Consider the following 19,003-nt stretch of genomic DNA (forward strand, 5'->3'; position numbering starts at 1 on the left):
CTTGGCCTGAAACTTATACCATTGGTTTTCCTGGTTCTCAGGTCTTTAAATCTGGGCTGAAACTATATCATCAGTTCCCTTGGGTCTGGAATTCTGGGTCTCCATAATTGTGAGAAGCAATTCCTTCTAATAAATATAATAAATCCCTTTATATATATATCCTATTGGTTCTGTTTCTCTGGAGATCCCTGACTAACCCAACAGCTACAATATTTAAGTAGTCAGTATTAGACTTTAGGATTCTTGGTATGTTCTTTGCATATGGGAGATCCTGAAATATGTAGGTTTTGTCAACCTCTGGTTTTGTCAACCTCTACTGAATTTTTTTATCTTTTTAAATTTTTTAAATTTATTTTTTATTTTTATTATTATTTTTTATTTTATTTTTTTTTTACCTGTACTGAATTTGACACCCCTGTGCTTATATCTCTCCTATGACCTTTCCCTCTTTCAGATCTATTTGCTTTCCCCTCATGGAATCTAAGCTCCTTAAAGCAGCAACTTTGTCAATGACTCTGTCCATCCACATCAGACAGACTATAGGCCCTCCATTCAGATAATGTCTGATGATAATAGAGCAACAGTTGAGGAATAAGTGAAAAATGGATAAATAAATAAGGACCAATGTAAAAGAGAAGAAAATCATAAGTGAATAAATTAATGAATGAACTTATAAACTAATAATACATTTTGTTTTTTGTTTTTCTTAAGTAGACTCTATGCCCATTGTGGAGCCTATTGAAGGTTTGAAATCACAACCCTGAGATCAGGATCTTAGCTGAAATCAAGAGTCAATGCTTAACCAACTGAGCCACTCAGGCACCCCTTAATACATTTTCTTAAATCAGAATCTCATGTCAGGAAACATTTCCTCTCCCTCTATACCACATAATTCCCCCTATAGAGAGAAGCATAAATTAGAGGTGATATCTTTTTCTTTATTTTTTTTTCATTCCTCCAGCTTTATTGAGATAATTGAAATTGACATACAATGTTGTATAAGTTCAAGTTCTATAATATGATGATTTGCTGCATGTACATATTGTGAAAACATCACCACAATAAGGTTACTTAACCCATCTAGAGAGGTGACTTCTTGAGTAAGTGAACTGAACCTCTCGGTCTTAATTTTCTTATCTGTAAACTGGGACACTGATCTCTGATTTATTAAGTCCTGAGTCTTGGGTAGAGCTAGAAGCCCTATGTTTGTTTTTAAGAGTGAATAAATTAAACTGCTCTAAAAATTATATAGTAATACACATAGTTTATTTACTCATATTATTTTTACTCAGCAAAAATAAATACAAAATTCAGTGTTTAGGTTCAAAGCATCATGAGTATAAACCAGAGCCTGAATAAATATTTTGTCTAAGACTTTTCTTGAACCCTAAGTAGCACTGTTCTATACTCACTTTATGTCTCCACTGTACTTGGAATGTACTTTAATATCCATTTGGTTGGGTAGTTTGTCTCCTCCACCAGATTCTAAACAACTCATGGCCAGGGACCATGTCTTATTCACGTTTATACTCTTTAATCTCTAACATAGGACCTGAAATATACCAGATATACCCCAAAGAAGTTAAGAAATGAGTTAATAAATGATTATATTTGTATATGTTTACATACTAATCATCTCTTTATGTTTCAATGAATTGTCATATCCTAAAATGTTTTACTCTAAAATAGATCATAATTTTATTAAAGAACAATTTTATACGAAGACTTTCATATTGTTCATAGTCTAAATACCACATGAATTATGGATGTTACCAGAATAAATAAAAAATAAATTATATCTGAAGTTTTCAAGCATGCCGGAAATGTACCTTGCATATTTATACTGCTCAGACCTTATATACTGTAGAGAAGGTATACCCATAGTAATTTCAATAGAATACTAGCACTGTGCCTGGCCTTTAACATGTGAGTAAAGAAGCATTTTTTGAAACAATGTTGCTATTTAATGATCTTGGCTCTATCACAAATATACCTTATAATGAGGTTATTGCCTTAATAAGTGGACAATATGCTTTCAGTAATAATACCTTTGCTTGCCTCTTTAAGTCTAAAGGAATTTGAAGCAACCATTTGGCTCATTTATGTATCTATGAAAAGCTGTCTAGGAACATCTGGGCTGTTTTCCACATTACATTCTATAAATGACAATACTCAGTATTCTTCTTTTGACCTTAGAAACCTTCTTGGTCTAAGGGCGCCTGGGTGGCTCAGTTGGTTAAGTGTCTGCCATTGGTTCAGGTCATGATCCAGGAGTCCTGGGATCAAGCCCAAAATAGGGTTCCTCACTCAGCGGGAAGCCTGCTTCTCCCTCTCCCTCTGCCTGCTGCTCCCTTTGCTTGTATACATTCTCTCTCTCTCTCTCTCAAATAAATAAATAAAATATTTTTTAAAAGAAATCTTCCTAGTTTAAAAGAAGCTCAGCAGATGTTTGCTGCTTGCATCTTCTTCTATTCAGTCCATTAAATAGAACATTTATCACTCTGTCTGGATCTGTAACTTGCAAATGTGGAGGTAAGTCTCAGATGGTGACCTAGTTTACTGATGAGGACTGTGATCACACCAACACTCTCACCATCACAGGGCTCTGGTTATCCAGGTCATCCTATACATTTCATCGGAGGTCTTGGCTTCTTTATTCTCTTCCTATGATGCAATTTCTACTGCTCAGGTAGTTACATGGCTTCTCGTCCCATTCTTTTATTTTTTAATTTTTTAAAGATTTATTTATTTATTTTAGAGAGAAAGAGTGAGAGCATGAGTGAGTCGGGGCAGAGGGAGAAAATCTCAATCAGACTCCCCACTGATCATGAAGCCCCACATAAGCTCCATCTCACGACCCATGAGATCATGACTTGAGCTGAAACCAATAGTCAGACGCTCAATTTAATGAGTAACTCAGGTCCCCCATCTTATTCCATTCTTTAGAACTATAACATGAATTGCATGTGGTCTCTTTAAGCAAAACTAGGGTCACCTGCTTGTCATGGACTGGAAGTAGGTCCAAGGGCCATCCAGTCTATGAGTATGCTTGAGTTGTTGGAAGCAAATGCCAGTATATTTATTGTGTGGAACAGAATGTGAAGGCATTCTCCACCTCGGTGCTGGTTCATGGAGAACCTCCAAGATGCACACCCTGAAGGAGTGTAGAGGATAGGAGGTATCACTGAATGAGATCTGGGTCCCAGGTGGGGTTATTTGACTTTCTGCCCCTCTATGTAATTGTGGAACCTCAGATGAGGTCCCACAATCCCTTCTGTGCCCAACTCCCTCAAGTTCTGCATAGCACACCTCAAACTGCTGTTTGAAGATATGTGGGGTGCTATATCTCCACCCCATAAGGTGCTTCCTGTGTCTGAAGTCCAAGGAATGGGTCGTGGGAATCCCAGTCTATAGCCAGTCAATTCGAAGCACAGGTAACAACCCTAGGTTGCTATTGACATTCGAAGGGAAGGGCAGTCTTGTGGGACTGAGCCTTTCATATTGGGATCTGTAGCTACCTCTAGGTAGATAGCGTCAGAAGAGGGTTAAATTGTAGGTCACTGAGCTAATGTCAGAGAATTGCTTGATTATGAAGGAAATCCCCCCTCCACCCCACATACATGCAGTGTAATTGCTACCAAACATTTAGGGTGCTTAGGGCAATGCATGGCACAGGAAAGTTTCTCTACAAACAGGAAAAGGAGAGAAAAACAGTATTGTATAGAAATGAAAAAAAAAGTGGTATGCAACTTAATAAAAATAGCGTCCTAAAATAAAGTGTGACAAGAAAGTCCTCCCCAGCAAACAAACATGGATGATGGAAAAAAAGTAAGATATGTGATCCAGGAAATGGAATTCCAACCCCAGGAGAAGAGTAGGACAGATTTCTTGCTGCCATCTCCATAAGAGACCTGAGAAGCAAGAGAACAGAGGGCTTCAGGGAGAAGTTACCAATATTTAAAAATATTTAAAATTAAATTCCACTTATGAGTGAAATCATGTGGTATTAACAGATGAACATAGGGGAAGGGAAGGAAAAATAAAATAAGACAAAAACAGAGAGGGAGGCAAATTATGAGACTCTTAACTCTAGGAAAGAAAGGGTTGCTGAGGGTTGCTGCAGGACAGGTGGGTGGGGGATGAGGTAACTGAGTGATGGGCATTAAGGAGGGCACATGATGGAATGATGTATGCAACTGATGAATTACTAAATTTTACTTCTGAAACTAATAATACAGTGTATGTTAATTAAATTGAATTTAAACAAAAAAATAATTTAAAAAAAACATTTAATAGAAGAGTGGTGTGATTAAGAGGGTGGACAGATTCGAGGCAATAATAAACTTAGTGGCTTCAGTGATTAGCCCAAACTGTAATAACACTCACTATTGGCCATAGATGTTTCCATGTTTCCTGTTTCATACTTTCTCTCTTAGCAAATTGCTGATATTACCCCAGGCTCACTCTAAGCTCATGATCTTACTTTCATTTCAGAAGAAGGTCGATGTGATTACACAGGAATTCTCAACTTCCTATCACTAAGTTTGCACTTACCTTCTGTTAAAAGATAAACTGAGGTAAATTAAAAATTTTAAGAGTTCATTTGAACAAAAACCAGCTCAAATCAGGCAATATCCAATCTTGCAAATAACAAGGAGCTCTGAGGAGCTTACAAAAGAAAGACTTCTATAAGCAGAAGGGAGCTGGAACAAGGAAGTTACACTAGGCAAAAAAGTGGGTTGGTGGGGCAGCCCAGGTAGCTCAGCAGTTTAGCACCGCCTTCAGCCCAGGGCCTGATCCTGGAGACCTGGGATCGAGTCCCACATCAGACTCCCTCCATGGAGCCTGCTTCTCCCTCTACCTGTGTCTCTGCCCCCCTCTCTCTCTCTCTCTCTCTCTGTCTCTCATGAATAAATAAATAAATAAAATCTTTTTAAAAAGTGGGTTGGTTATTGAAAGATTAATTTTCTTAAAATAAAACAAGATGAAAATAGAAAGGGGGACAAACCGTAAGATAATATTAACTCTAGGAAACAAAATAGTTGCTGGAGGGGAGGTGGATGCAGGGATAGGGTAACTGGGTGATGGGCATTAAGGAAGGCACTTGATGGAATGAGCACTGGGTGTTGAATGCAACTGATGAATCACTGAATTCTAGCTCTGAGACTAATACAGTATATGTAAACTAAATTTAATTTAAATAATTTAGAAAAACAAAAACAATAAAAGAAAGACTACTTTCCTTTAGGGCAAGACAAAAGTCCGTTAGACAGATTACTTCACTAGTGTTGATCAGAGGATTCCTGACTGACTGGTTTAAGATTCTCTTCCCGGAATAACAAATCTATAACTAAGTCTGTCTTTGGTGATGTGGAGCTTAACATAAGTGACTCAATGTTGGGCACGTTGTCTTGCTTTTAACATTTCTTTCTCCTGTGTATAGCAATGGCATCCTTCTTTTCCAAATTTCTTGGACACACAATTGAGACCATTTATCGTCTGGCTTTGATGGATTAATTTCTCACTATTTCCAACTTATTTTTTTAAGATTTTATTTATTTGACAGAGAGAGAGAGAGAGAGAGAGAGAAAACAGCACGCAGTGGGAGAGGGAAAGGGAGAGGGTGGAGCAGGCCCCCAACTGAGCAAGGAGCCCAATGTGGGGCTTGATCCCAGGACTCTGGGATCATGACCTGAGCTGGAGGTAGACTCTTAACCTACTGAGCCACCCAAGTGCCCCTCCAGCTTATTTTTTAAGCCTTCTAAACCCTTCCTTGTTATGTCTCCCATTCTCCTCTCCAGTGTTGCTTTTCAAGCCCTCATCTCTGTGTAGGGCTTGTTATATCCTCCAGAAACTATCCTTCTTTTATTCTTTCCCTGTCCTCTCCCTTCTGCCTGAGACTCACTGTATTTGTTTTATATTGCTTCTGTAAGAAATTGTCACAAATGTGGCAGCCTAAAACAATAAAAATTTATCTTGTAGTTTCTGTAGGTCAGAAATCCAGAAACCTTACATGTTGAGGGTCTTTCAAGGTGATCATAATGATGGTGGGGCTGAGTTCCATACTGAAAGCTTTGGGGATAAGCTGCTTTGAAACTCATTTAAGTTATTGCTTGAATTCATTTCCTTGTAAAAGTAGGACTGAAGTTTCAAGTTCCTTGCTGGCTATTACCTAGGGACTGGCATTTGCTCCTTTAGGCTGCCCGCACTACTCTCATGCTATTCATTCACCAGCCCCCTCAGGTCACTGTGGACCAAACACTTCTCCATTTTGAATCTGACTTCTGCCACATTTTTCTGATTCCAGTCGGAGAAAGTTCCCTACTTTTAAACACTCATGTAAACCAATTGGGTCTACATGAATCATCCAAAAGAAAAAAACCCTTAAGGTCTATAATCTTAATTATAACTTCAAAGTCTCTTTTGCCATGAAATGTACATATTCATAGGTACCAAACTTGGACATCTTTGTGGGGGGCATTCTGCATACCACAGTCACTTCACATAACTTTGTTATGTTAACAGTAACTCACATAATTTGAGAGTCAAGAGATGCACCTGGAAATCTTTTCTCACTGTCTTAGACTATTGCAAATTTCCCTCCTTTGTTCTGTCCTAAAATCTACCTTGGACCTTTATCATCAGTCACTGAAGTATTTATAAGTATTTCCTTAGGAGTCTCCCCAACTGGACTATGAATTGTTACGTTTATTTATCTACACATTCCCTAAGATTAAAATCATGTCTACTGTTGAACGAATGACTCGATGTATAGTTACTTTTATCCACATACACCTTATTCCACAGATCTCTAGGGTAAGAATTGTGACCTTGTTGTAAATGAAAAGAGTATTTTTTTTCACATGGAAAATTATAAAGAGGAAGACTCATGACAAAGGGTCAGTAGACATAAGATACTGATAAATCCACATATATTGATCAGGGCTTGGGTGATTGCCTGACCTTCCTCCATGACCATCAGTGTAACTGCAAGAAGGGATAGGAGGGTATTAGGTGATGCACTGCATCTTTTGGTCTGACTTATCTATGAGTGGAAGTTTTGAAAAGTTACTGCATTTTCAGCCTGGTTTGTCCCACACAAACATTAGGTATCTAAGGGCTTCTTTCTAAACCCAACTTCTTTTAATGTCTTCCCAGTAAAACCAATGTACATGTTCCATATTCCCAGCAGTCCGTGAGTACCTGAGCTGATATAAGCTCAAGGGACTTCCCAGATGCAACCTTATATTCTCAGGCCAGGGAGTTGGCAGAGGTAATGGGGTAGGGGTTTGGAGCAAGGCATGCAGAGCACCCACTACGGTTCTTCCTTTCTCTGCACCTTCCTTTTGTGGCGCTCTCTCAGGTAGGTAAGCTGGAGTGTCAGACACTCTGGTCTCAAGCTTTAAGGCACATTTACTACCTGTTGCTCTTATTCTCTCAAATCCTGCCATGCTTTCTGCTTCAGACTTGACTTTCTCAGCAGGGCGCCCCCATCAGGCTGTACTTGGGTATAGACACCTTGATGTGAACAAACACCCCCTCACTTTTTTCAGAATACTAGGTCTCAGGGGCATATATAAAAAGACATTGGCTGCTTTGGAAGTCACTTGGCAGGACCTTACTCGGTGGTAAAAGACCCTAAAATCAAGGACATCTGCATATTGTATGCAGAGACAAAAATGTGTAGGAAGAGTTTTCAAGTAGAGAAGACAAAGCAGTCCTAAGAATACGCAATAAAGGGGAAAACGCATCCTGCAAAGAAAGGTTAGAGGAGTCCTAAGTCAGATGGAGGTTTGACAAAGGCAGATGAGTGGCTGGATGTGAAGGCAGAGATCAGTCTCTAGAACTCAGGGTTTCAAAATCCTGAAAGTTTTCACAACTACCCACTTTTGGATCTTTACAACCCCATTAGCTCAGTTTGTTAGCATCTCCAGTTTACAAACAAAGAGACCAAAAACCCAGAAGGGATCAGTGACTCGGTGAGTACATCTTCTGTGTGAGACCTTGCGCTAACCACAGAAGGGACTCAACAACAAATGAAAATCAGGGCTGGGTTCTTGGAGCTGAGGAGTCAGGTGGATTCACAAAACTATAATGCAGGCCAGGCAGAGAAGTGGGCACAAGAAGAGATGCAAACCTATAGCTGTGGCAGGGAGCCATGTTACCTCTGCTGGTCATGACCAGCAAGTATTCACAGCAGAGGGCGTTGCTAGTCCTGGGTCCTGGAAGATGGATTGAATGGGGATGTTCTCATACTCAGGGAAGCCTTTGGGAGCTGAGGGGCTACAGTTCTTATTTGGATGACAGCAAAGAGATCAATCTGGGTATCTTGAGGTATAAGGAAGGCAATTTTGATTATTGAGACCAGATCTACTGATTTAGTACTGACTACAAAGGCCTTTAATTCTAGACTAGTGAGCCTGGATTAAATCCTTTGGTAATGAGGGAGCATTCAAGGTTTCCAACTGGAATAGTGCCATTTTCAGATCTGTCTTTTAAAAATATTAGTTTAGTTCTGCTACTCATTAAAATAGTCCTACTGCAGAATGAAACAGAGGGAGGCATAAGGTTTATTAGGAGGCTGTCATTTTGGTACAAGAATGTGATTCCTTGGGTCTGGAGGGGGGACTGTGGGTGGAAAGGAATGGAGAAAGGTCCTGACAGAGGCATTTTAGGGGTCAGTATCTTCCTTGGGTTTTACCTGGTTTAATGCAATAGATACAGGAAAGAAAATCAAAATGATATTTGGATTTTGAGTTTCAGTCTCAGGCATAATGGTGGTATTATTCAAAGAGATGGAGAACACAGACAAGAAGCAACTTCATGGTATAAATGAATGATTATTAATCCAGGGGCTTTCAGAAGTGAGGTTGTCATTTGGTTCTGAAAGACATTATTAAGAACTAACATTTAGTAATTAAATGATTCAGGGAGAAAACTGATTATATAAGTTAACTGGATAGAAGAATGCAAAGATGAGTGGGTATCTAGTGCTTCTTGTTGAATGCCTGGAAGGTTATCTTTGTGGATGGATATCTTTCTACCCATTTATCTTCTGTCAGGATGAATGGATAAAAGAACCAACAAATTATAGGAGTAGGAAGCTGGAGAGTCATGATAAGGTAGTAAATGTTCAGTACCATGAGAGAGTGGAAAGAGGAGAGTTTATGGTCTGATGAATAAGTGAAATGCTCAGAAAGAGGACAGAATACTCAAGAAGGTAGTGATCAGGGCAGTTTTGTCTTAAGTCTTGAACAAAACGATGCCCAGAGACTGATGAAAAGAGTTCATAGCTTTGAATGTGCGAAGGAGCATCGTGGCAATGGGCACAGGTGTAAAGGAAGCAAAGTGACCTGTTTAGCCAGCTGGATAAACAGAAAACTCAGACAACTGCAGAGATCTTAGTGACAATGAAGGACAAGGATAAGTGGTTTGGTGAGCAAGACTGGTTAATGCTATAAACTAAGGGGTTGGATGATACATGAGAGTCTTAAAATATTAGGTCTAGGCCATAAATTAAACTGTATGTTTGTCTTTTTTACAGGCTAGTGGTCCTAGAACCTAAGCAGTAGTGCCAACATGGGAGGTAAGCCCCACAACAGCTCAGACTTGCCTCCTTTCACCCTGTCAGGGTTCCCAGGGCTGGAGACATCCCAACATTGGATGTTTCTGCTCTTTGGTATCCTCTACATTGTCTCCATTGTGGGCAATGCCCTTATCCTTTTCATCATCAAGGAGGTACAGAGTTTGCATAAGCCTATGTACTACTTCCTATCCCTGCTGTCAGTTAATGACCTAGGTGTGTCCTTTTCCACACTGCCCACCGTGTTGGCCACATTTTGCTTCCACTTAAGAGAGATCGGCTTTGATTCTTGCATGGCTCAAATGTTTTTTATCCACCTCTTCTCCTTTATGGAGTCTGGAGTTCTCCTGGTTATGAGTTTTGACCGCTATGTGGCCATCTGTAACCCCTTGCGCTATGCCACAGTGCTCACTGATGCACCTGTGTGGTGCACCTGGGCATAGCTGTTGTCATCCGTGGTTTCTGTATGGTTTTCCCACTGCCCTTCCTTCTGAAGAGGTTGTCCTTCTGCAAGGCCAATGTACTCTCTCATCCTTACTGCCTGCATCCAGATCTGATCCGCTTGCCCTGTGGTGACATTACCATCAATAATATTTTTGGTCAATTCATTGTCATCTCTAACTTTGGTCTGGATTCTGCTCTCATTCTCCTCTCCTACATGCTCATCCTGCGCTCTGTACTTGCTATTGCCTCCCGGGAGGAAAGACTTAAGACCCTCAATACGTGTGTGTCACACATGTGTGCTGTGCTTATGTTCTTTGTGCCTATGGTCGGTGTGTCCATGGCCGCTCGCTATGGGAGGCATGCCCCACAGTATGTACATACACTCATGTCCCTCATCTACCTTTTTGTACCTCCTATGCTCAACCCAGTCATCTATTCCATCAAAACCAAAGAGATCCGTCAAAGGCTTTGCAAAATACTACTGGGAACAAGGTTTTAAGTAGGAGACATGTTAAAATTCCAAGATTCAGCGGATATCTATTGTTAGTCCACAAATTTGAGTTTTTAAAAACTGCTTTGACAAAGCTTTTAAAATATCTTTTTAGTCAGTAACCAAAATTAGGATTTCTGCCTAACAACAGTTAAGACTCAAGCCAACAAGTTTTGCCTGAGTAAACTGGGTCATAATTTAGCAAAAACAAACAAATAGAACAGAATTTGCTCATTTTCCCTCTTTCTTAATCCAACAATACACATCCTATAACAAATCTTTCATTTCAGCCCGATGTTTCTCTTACCTTTGCTGAAAGTGAATCAGCACAAAGGAAATTGCTTATTACCATGGAAACTCTGTTTTAATGGGTAAAGGAATTTGTTTCCTCAAGATTATGTCAAAGGTAGTTCTAGTTTTAATTTTTTGAGGAATCTCTATACTGTTTTCCATAGTGGATGCACTGTTTTACATTCTCATCAATAGTGTGCAAGGGTCCAAATTCTCTACATCCTTGTCAACATTTGTGGTTATATATATATATCAATCTGTGTTTCCCTTAATGATGAGTGATGTTGAGCCATTGTATGTCCTGTTGACCATGTATAATGTCTTCTTTGGAAAAATGCTTATGCTATTTCTTAGCACGTCTTAAAATCAGTTTATTATTTTTTATGCTATTAAATTGTAGAAGTTCATTGTATATTTTGAAGATTAACCCCTTAACAGATATATGGTCTACAAATATTTTCATGGTTGCTTTTATGCTTTCCTTTGCTTTGCAGAAGCTTTTTAGTTTGGTGTAGTCCCCAGTGGTTTTCTTTTGTTTTTGTTATCTTGCTTTTGCTGTCATAACCATATTATCCAGCAATCTCACTTCTGGGTATTTATCCAAAAGATTTGGAATCAGGACCTCAAAGAGATATTAGCACACCTGTGTTGCAGCATTACTTATAGCCAAGATATGGGAACAACCTAAATGTCCATCAACCAACAAATGAATAAAGAAAATGTGGCCTATACATAGAATGGAACACTGTTCAGCCTTAAGAAGGAAGCTCTGCAATATGGGACACTGTGGATTGAAGACATTAAGGACATTACACTAAGTGATATAAGCCAGTCACAGAAAGACAAGTATTACATGATTCCACTTACATGAACTACAGAAAATAGTCAAATTCATAGAATCAAAGAGTGGAATGGTGGTTGCCAGAGGCTAGGGGAGGGGGAAATAATCAGTTATTATGAAGGACAAAAGTTGTAGTTAAGCAAGATAAATGAACTATAGAGATCTGTTGTGCAACATTGTACCCATAGTTGACAATAATGTAGTGTGCACTTAAAAATTTGTCAAGAGGGTAGGTCTTCATATTGTGTGTAAATAAATTTTTTAAAAAAGATTATGCAAAAAAATTAGTTAAAATGATTATATATACATTAGCTATCACTATGCATGTCAGCATTTATTTCATACAGTACACACTACCTACCAGCTTTTAAGATGAAATAAATACAATTGCAATATAAATTGTACTAAGTGATTTAGGTTTCAATAAGAAAAGTCGGCAAGTGTATATTATAATATACATCATATATGTTCACATATAAGTAAGTTTACATATTTATATGAACAATAGAAAAACATATATTAATAAAGGAACAATGAAAGTGAAACAGTATATATAGCAAAACATGTGAAATCTACGTAATGATATATTCTGCTCAAATTCATAGTCTTGAAAAATCTTAGTGGTATTTTTTATGACAAAAAAAAAGAGAGGAAGTTAAATCAAGCATTCAATTTAAGACATTTTAAAAAATATATATATAAAAATAAAACAAAGTTTTTTCTGTATATTTTCTTAATGTGTTATATTGTATACTTTCTGTTTGAAGTTTTTAAAATGTTGCTATATATATATGTATATATATACACACTTTTTTTCCCTTGTCATCATTTACCATTTTTGGAGGAATCTTTAAGCAATGGAGTGAAACTTGAAATAGAAATGACTATTTTACCTTACCCTATTATCTGTAACTCAATACTAAATCCTGACAACTCTAGATTTTGATTTTTCCAATCTTTGTTTCTACCTCACCATTGTTACTACCTTATTTTGAGCCTTCATTGTCATCCCTCACTTCACTTGGCATTATCTTCCAAACTGATCTCATTGTTTACTGATCTTTTCTCTCATTTTCTCATACTGCAGCCAGAAAGATATTCCTAGAGACTATCTGATTGTTAAATTCCTTTCAATGGCTCTTAATATCTATGGATAAAGTCCAGAAGTCTTAACATGTCTCTTAATAATATCACCACTGGATACCTGGGTGGCTCAGCGGTTTGGCACCTGCCTTCGGCCCAGGGCATGATCCTGGAGTCCCAGGATCGAGTCCCGCATTGGGCTCCCTGCATGGAGCCTGCTTCTCCCTCTGCCTCTCCCTCTGCCTGTGTCTCTGCCTCTTGCTCTCTCTGTGTCTCTCATGAATAAATAAATAAAATATTTAAAAAATAATAATAAAACACAGGCAACACCTTTTTTGAACTTGGCCACAGTAACTTCTTGCAAGATACATCCATGAAGGCAAAAGAAACAAAAGCAAAAATGAACTATTGGGACTTCATCAAGATAAGAAGCTTTTGCACAGCAAAGGATACAGTCAACAAAACTCAAAGACAACCTACAGAATGGGAGAAGATATTTGCAAATGACGTATCAGATAAAGGACTAGTATCTAAGATCTCTAAAGGTTGTCTTTTAGTTTTGCTTCAATGTGGATGGAACTGGAGGGTATTATGCTGAGTGAAATAAGTCAATCGGAGAAGGACAAACATTATATGTTCTCATTCATTTGGGGAATATAAATAATAGTGAAAGGGAATAGGAGGGAAGGGAGAAGAAATGGGTACGAAATATCAGAAAGGGAGACAGAACATGAAGACTCCTAACTCTGAGAAACGAACTAGGAGTGGTGGAAGGGGAGGAGGGCAGAGGTTGGGGGTGAATGGGTGACAGGCACTGAGGGGGGCACTTGACGGGATGAGCACTGGGTGTTATTCTGTATGTTGGCAAATTGAACACCAATAAAAAATAAATTTATTATTTAAAAAAAAGAGACAACAGAGAAAAAAAGAAACTTTACTTAGAATATCTTGTCCATTTTTATATGCCTGAAACTGCATACCATTCTAATTATTCATCAGAAATATGTATTAGACAGATATCATGGGCCAGATAGTGGCTCAGCTTTTGAGTCATTTGCGCTGTGTAGCATTTTAAGGAATTCCTTTACCACCTGCCCTCTGTCTACTTGGTCCCTTCACCTCCAATAGCAGTAAAACAGATGTTCTATTATTTTTGTGCTTATTGTTATTATTTTAATTACAGATTTGTGTCAAATTACACCAAAGCAGCTAGATATCATTCTGTACTACTTCGCATATAGCTTCCTATTTGAACCATTAGCTTCTTAAAAGAATGAATTGTTTAATATTGGAAATGATGTGAATTTTGCACAAGGCAGATCATGGCCTTAGAAAAATCCCAACTTCTCTGAGCCTCAACTTATCCCTCTGTAAATTGCTACCAAAATAGCCAGATTACATTTTTACAAAGTTTAGGGATAGTGTTTGCAAGATGGTTGGCACATTGATTGGCATATAGTAAGTACTCAATAAGGAAAAATCTTATATTTATATTACATTTATAACCAGATTACTCTCAGAGCTTAACCTTGTACAAATTACACAGATTTCAATAAATATTTATTGATTGAACAAATGAATGAATGCAACCATATTATTATTTGTAAGCGAAGTCATTTGTAGATTAAGAAACACAAAAATCTAAAAAGAAAAATTACTAAAAATTGAGAACATTTTCCAAATATAACACAATAATACAAAATTGGCAATTTCAAAAAAAGCAAATATTTTAATTCAACTCTCAAGCTTAAAAATAATTTCTCTCTGTAATATTTTAATGATCTATGTTAGGGAACAAAACTGTATTATTTTATCAGTTTAAAATAGACTTGAGGGGTGTGGGTGATGGAGTTGCTAAGGGACTGACTCTTGATTTCCACTGAGTCATGATCTCAGGGTAGTGAGATGGAACCGGTGTTTGGGCTGGTGCTGGGGTTGGAGCCTCCTTCAGATTCTCTCTGTCTCTCTCTGCTGCTCCTTGCCCCCAATAAAATATATAAAATAAAATAAAATAATAAAAATAAACTTGGATAAATGGACACAAAAGCATGTGTCTAGGTGGAAAGGTTAAACAAATACTGAAGGTATCTTTTTTTCCCAATTCAATTTACTTAATTTTGAGTATTCTGGGGAATACAACAACATGGATTTAAAGCTAATTTAGAATTTTTACATAATGGAGATCATTTTCTGTAAAGTTTTTTAAAGTAGGAAAAGAGGGTAGGGGCGTCTGGGTGGCTCACTCCCTTATGTGTCTGCCTTGGGTTCAGCTCATGATCCTGAAATCCCAATATTAAGCCCTGCCTGCAAGTCCCTGCTCAGGCAGGTAGCCTGCTTCTCCTTCCCTCTCTCCTCTCCCCCTGCTTGTGCATGCTCTCTCACTCTGTCTCAATTAAATAAATCTTTTTTTTAAAAAAAAGTGGGAAATGGGACAGGAATATAGTAGACCTCTCAAATGTTAAAACATGAAGGAAAACAACATTAGAAAGATATACTACCTGAATCAGAAGCTATGGCTGCCACAACAGATTTCTAGCAGAGGACAGATTGGGAGAATGTATAAGCCACTGTAAAGTTGTATTTCAAATAAAACATCTTATCAAATAGAATTTATAGCATGCTGACACTTTTTTCTTAGTAAAAATGCTGACATAATATTGCTGTTAAACATTCATACATTTGCATAGAAAAAGTAGTTGGAAGGAACTACAAATTATAGTAGTAGTTGTCTCTGGCTAGTGAGAATCGGGAAGTCTTATTTTTCTAATTATCTGTATCTTCTATAATATTCTATAAAACATATATTTTTTAGTAAAATGAGGGAGAGTGGAGAGAAAGAGATGCAGGTGGGTGGAAATAACCTGAAGAGTCCCACGGATCTGAAACTCCTAGAGAGGTGCTGAGCCTCCCAGGGGCGGGGTCTGAGCCTGCTGCCCCTGCTGGCTCCCCACAGGGGTGCTTTCCAAATACTCTGCTTTATTCATCTCAAGGGATAAGCATTTTCTTTTCCTAGGGTAGCCATTCCCTTCCAGATGTAGCTACTGGCAGTGGAGGGCCCACATCACTACCTGCGGAGGCCTCACATGGGGCCTAGGGACTCATCCCACCTAGTGCCTATCTGGAGCACAGGGAGCTTCCACTCTCCATATCCCATCTCCCCCGAAGCCATGGCCAAAGGATCAGATGAGATCATTAATTTAAAATGAATGACAGAATATTTGGGTATAAAATTTACCAACACTTCCTCTCTTGTGCTTTGTGTTTATTTCAAGAAATAGATATTTATTCTCATTTTCTAGATCTCCATTGGAGCCATGTGTGGTTTTTATATATACAAATGCCTAAGCATTTAAATAAATGTATACATTTTAATATATAATATTAATGTAATGTTTATTGATTATTTAAAATATATGTAATGCTATAATTTTTAAGATTGATAGTGTTTAGTGTTTTCTTCACTGCTGTAATTTTTTTAAATGATTCTATTTATTTATTCATGAGAGACACACAGAGAGGCAGAGACATAGGCAGAGGGAAAAGCAGGCTCCCTGAAGGGAGCCAAATGCAGGACTCAATCCAGGACCCTGGGATCACCACCTGAGCAAAAGGCAGATGCTCAACTACTGAACCACCCAGGTGCCCCTTCACTGCTGTAATTTTGTATTAAGTTTAGTCTACTGAAAAATCCAGTACTGATTTTAGGCATAATAAAATGCATTCATTAGATTTTCTGTGATCATTAAATGAGTCACTCTATATCAAATAACCTATCATGGTCCCAGACACTTGGTGAAAGCTTATAACATACCAGTTACTTTTCTGTCCCTCTCCTAACTTGGTAATGAGAGACAGCATGGGCAGTGGGGATAGACTTTGGGCCTAGATCAGGAAAATTCAGTTCAAGTTCTGACTTTGTAACAATTTCTCTGTGCATGACAGCAAGACTCTTCTCCCTTAGAACCTCAATTTTTTCATTGCAGAAGTTTGACTGTGACACAAATGGAGAGCCAAAGACTCTCCTAGCTTAAGACCTTTGATTAGTATCTTAGGAATCAACCTGTCCTCACAGCCCTCAGAGCCTCCAAAGCCCACTGGTTATCCCATCTTTATTCAAATTCTTTCCTGGCAGAAGAAAAACTGACAAGTCATTACAATAGTTCTTGTCTCATAAGCACTTAGCATGTGATATTAAGTGTCATAGTCTACTAGAACTGCAGGAATTTTTACTGTAGTTTTACAAATGAGGAGTTAGGCAATTGAACCAATTAAATAATTTTTTTTTTTTAAAGAACACTCAATTAAACAGGGAAGAAGTTAGTTTTGAATCTTGATTGGGATGTTGGGTGACAAACTGCATGAAGGGGTTCCCCATGCAGGATTTTTCTGTGCTAAAACCAGTATAGTTCCAGGCAAACCAAGATGGTTACTCTATTTGCTGATTATGGATCATTAGGTTTTTAGTGATTATGTTATTTTGCTTCTTTAAATCTATCTGGGTTGTGGAATAGTTAGTAAAAGGAACTGTAATTTGGAAATAAGTAAGAGTCAGGGGATTTGGGATAGAATCCAGCTGTTTGTTGGCTTACTAAATGGGATCCTTCTGAGCTTCAGTTCCTCTTCTCTAAAATAAAGAGCAACACAGTTCTAACTCTTAATTTCTTTGAAACCTCTAAGGGGAAGAGATTCTAGGACACAGAGAAGCCATCGCCTCAAGATTTTTTTGCATTGTCTGTTACCCCAGCCACCTCTGAGCTCCAGGACTAATTGGACCCTGGGGATTCTTAAGAATCAGCTTTATAGAGATCAGGGTGGGGAGACTGTATGCAATGTGCATAGTCCTTGATGTTTCTTCCCTGGTAAATACTTCATCCATCTCTCTCCTCCTTTCCTGTAGAGCCGCCCTGGGGAAGGTAAGTTGGGACTTCATCTCTTACACAGAGGTTTGTAGGAACCTCATTATAAGCTTCAAAATCCTAAGACAATTAGGGTACAGATATTTGAAGAAGAGGCTGTCTACGATCCAAATTTAGAGATTTTTTTTGTCTGCATTCCTCTTCCCCAAACCCATACTCCGCATCTGCAGCCCTGATGTCTGAAATCCCACTATCCTGGCCTCCTTCTTACAGATTTACTCTATAGTTCCTAGCACATATAGACCTACCAGATAGTTTCTAAGGCTTTTTTTCAGTGCAAATGCTTCAGTGTAATTAACTCATACCCCAATATTTTCATTGTGTGGTGGATAAAGGCTGAGACAAAAGGGGGTAGCCTTTGGTTGGAAACCCAAAAGTAGGAAGAAAATGTGGAAAGTGGGGGATCCCTGGGTGGCTCAGCAGTTTCGCACGTGCCTTTGGCCCAGCGCGCGATCCTGGAGTCCCGGGATCGAGTCCCGCGTCGGGACTGGAGCCTGCTTCTCTCTCTCTCTCTCTCTCTCTCTCTCTCTCTCTCTCTCATAAATAAATAAAAATAAATTTTTAAAAAATGTGGAAAGAAGACCAGAGGATCTCATCCCTTAAGTAACCCTTTTCATCGTCATTCTCTTGGTTGCCATTTATTCAGTACATAATTTGTACCAGGGTCCAGAATAGGAATTTTAAGTGTTGTACTGTTTTTTTTTTCTATCCTATAGATGTAAAAAATAAGGCATGTAGATAAACTAAATGCACAGCTGATACATGGCAAAGCTGAGACAAAAACTCAGTTATTAGCTATTAGGTGAGTTATTAACTTTCAAATTCATTTAAAAACTTTTTAAAGGATTTTATTTATTTATTTGAGAGAGGGGAGAGAGAGACAGAGAGAGAGAGAGAGATCATGAGCTGGGGGGAAGGCTAGAGGAAGAAGCAGACTCTCTGCTGAGCAGGGAGCTTGATGTGGGTCTCTATCCCAGGACTCTTAGATCATGACCTGAGCCAAAGGCAGGCAGACATTTAACCAAAGGAGCCACTCGGGCACCCCTAAAATTCATGTTACACCTAAAAATGTGTAGCTTATGATACCTTCTTCCTCAGATAGTTTATCTACTTAATCAATACTTACTGATTAAAACTAGAAAAACTTTGACTCCTAGCCCAGGGCTCTATGCCCAGTGACTTGGATAAGCATTGAGAATAAGATAAGAAGTAAGAAGAGACAATTGTGTAAACTTACAATGTATTGGAGGAGAAATATACTAATCAAATATCCAAACAGATACACAATAATTCATCATGATTCTAAAGTGTGATGAGTCATGAAGAAAAATGGTATAAGATTATAAAACACTGAC

The 19,003-nt window shown here is 38.4% G+C and overlaps 1 protein-coding gene across 1 annotated transcript; it reads left to right on the forward strand.

Moving 5' to 3' along the window:
- The first annotated feature begins 9,442 nt into the window (after nucleotides 1-9,442).
- LOC112667513 (olfactory receptor 51I2-like) lies at nucleotides 9,443-12,281 on the forward strand. Its single transcript, XM_025459239.2, is given in 2 exon segments — nucleotides 9,443-9,999; nucleotides 10,002-12,281. Coding segments are annotated over 2 exon segments (945 nt in total). The 5' UTR covers nucleotides 9,443-9,579; the 3' UTR covers nucleotides 10,527-12,281.
- The last annotated feature ends 6,722 nt before the right edge of the window (nucleotides 12,282-19,003 follow it).

This window comes from Canis lupus, chromosome 21 (assembly GCF_003254725.2).
Source record: "Canis lupus dingo isolate Sandy chromosome 21, ASM325472v2, whole genome shotgun sequence".
Classification (NCBI taxonomy): Eukaryota; Metazoa; Chordata; class Mammalia; order Carnivora; family Canidae; genus Canis; species Canis lupus.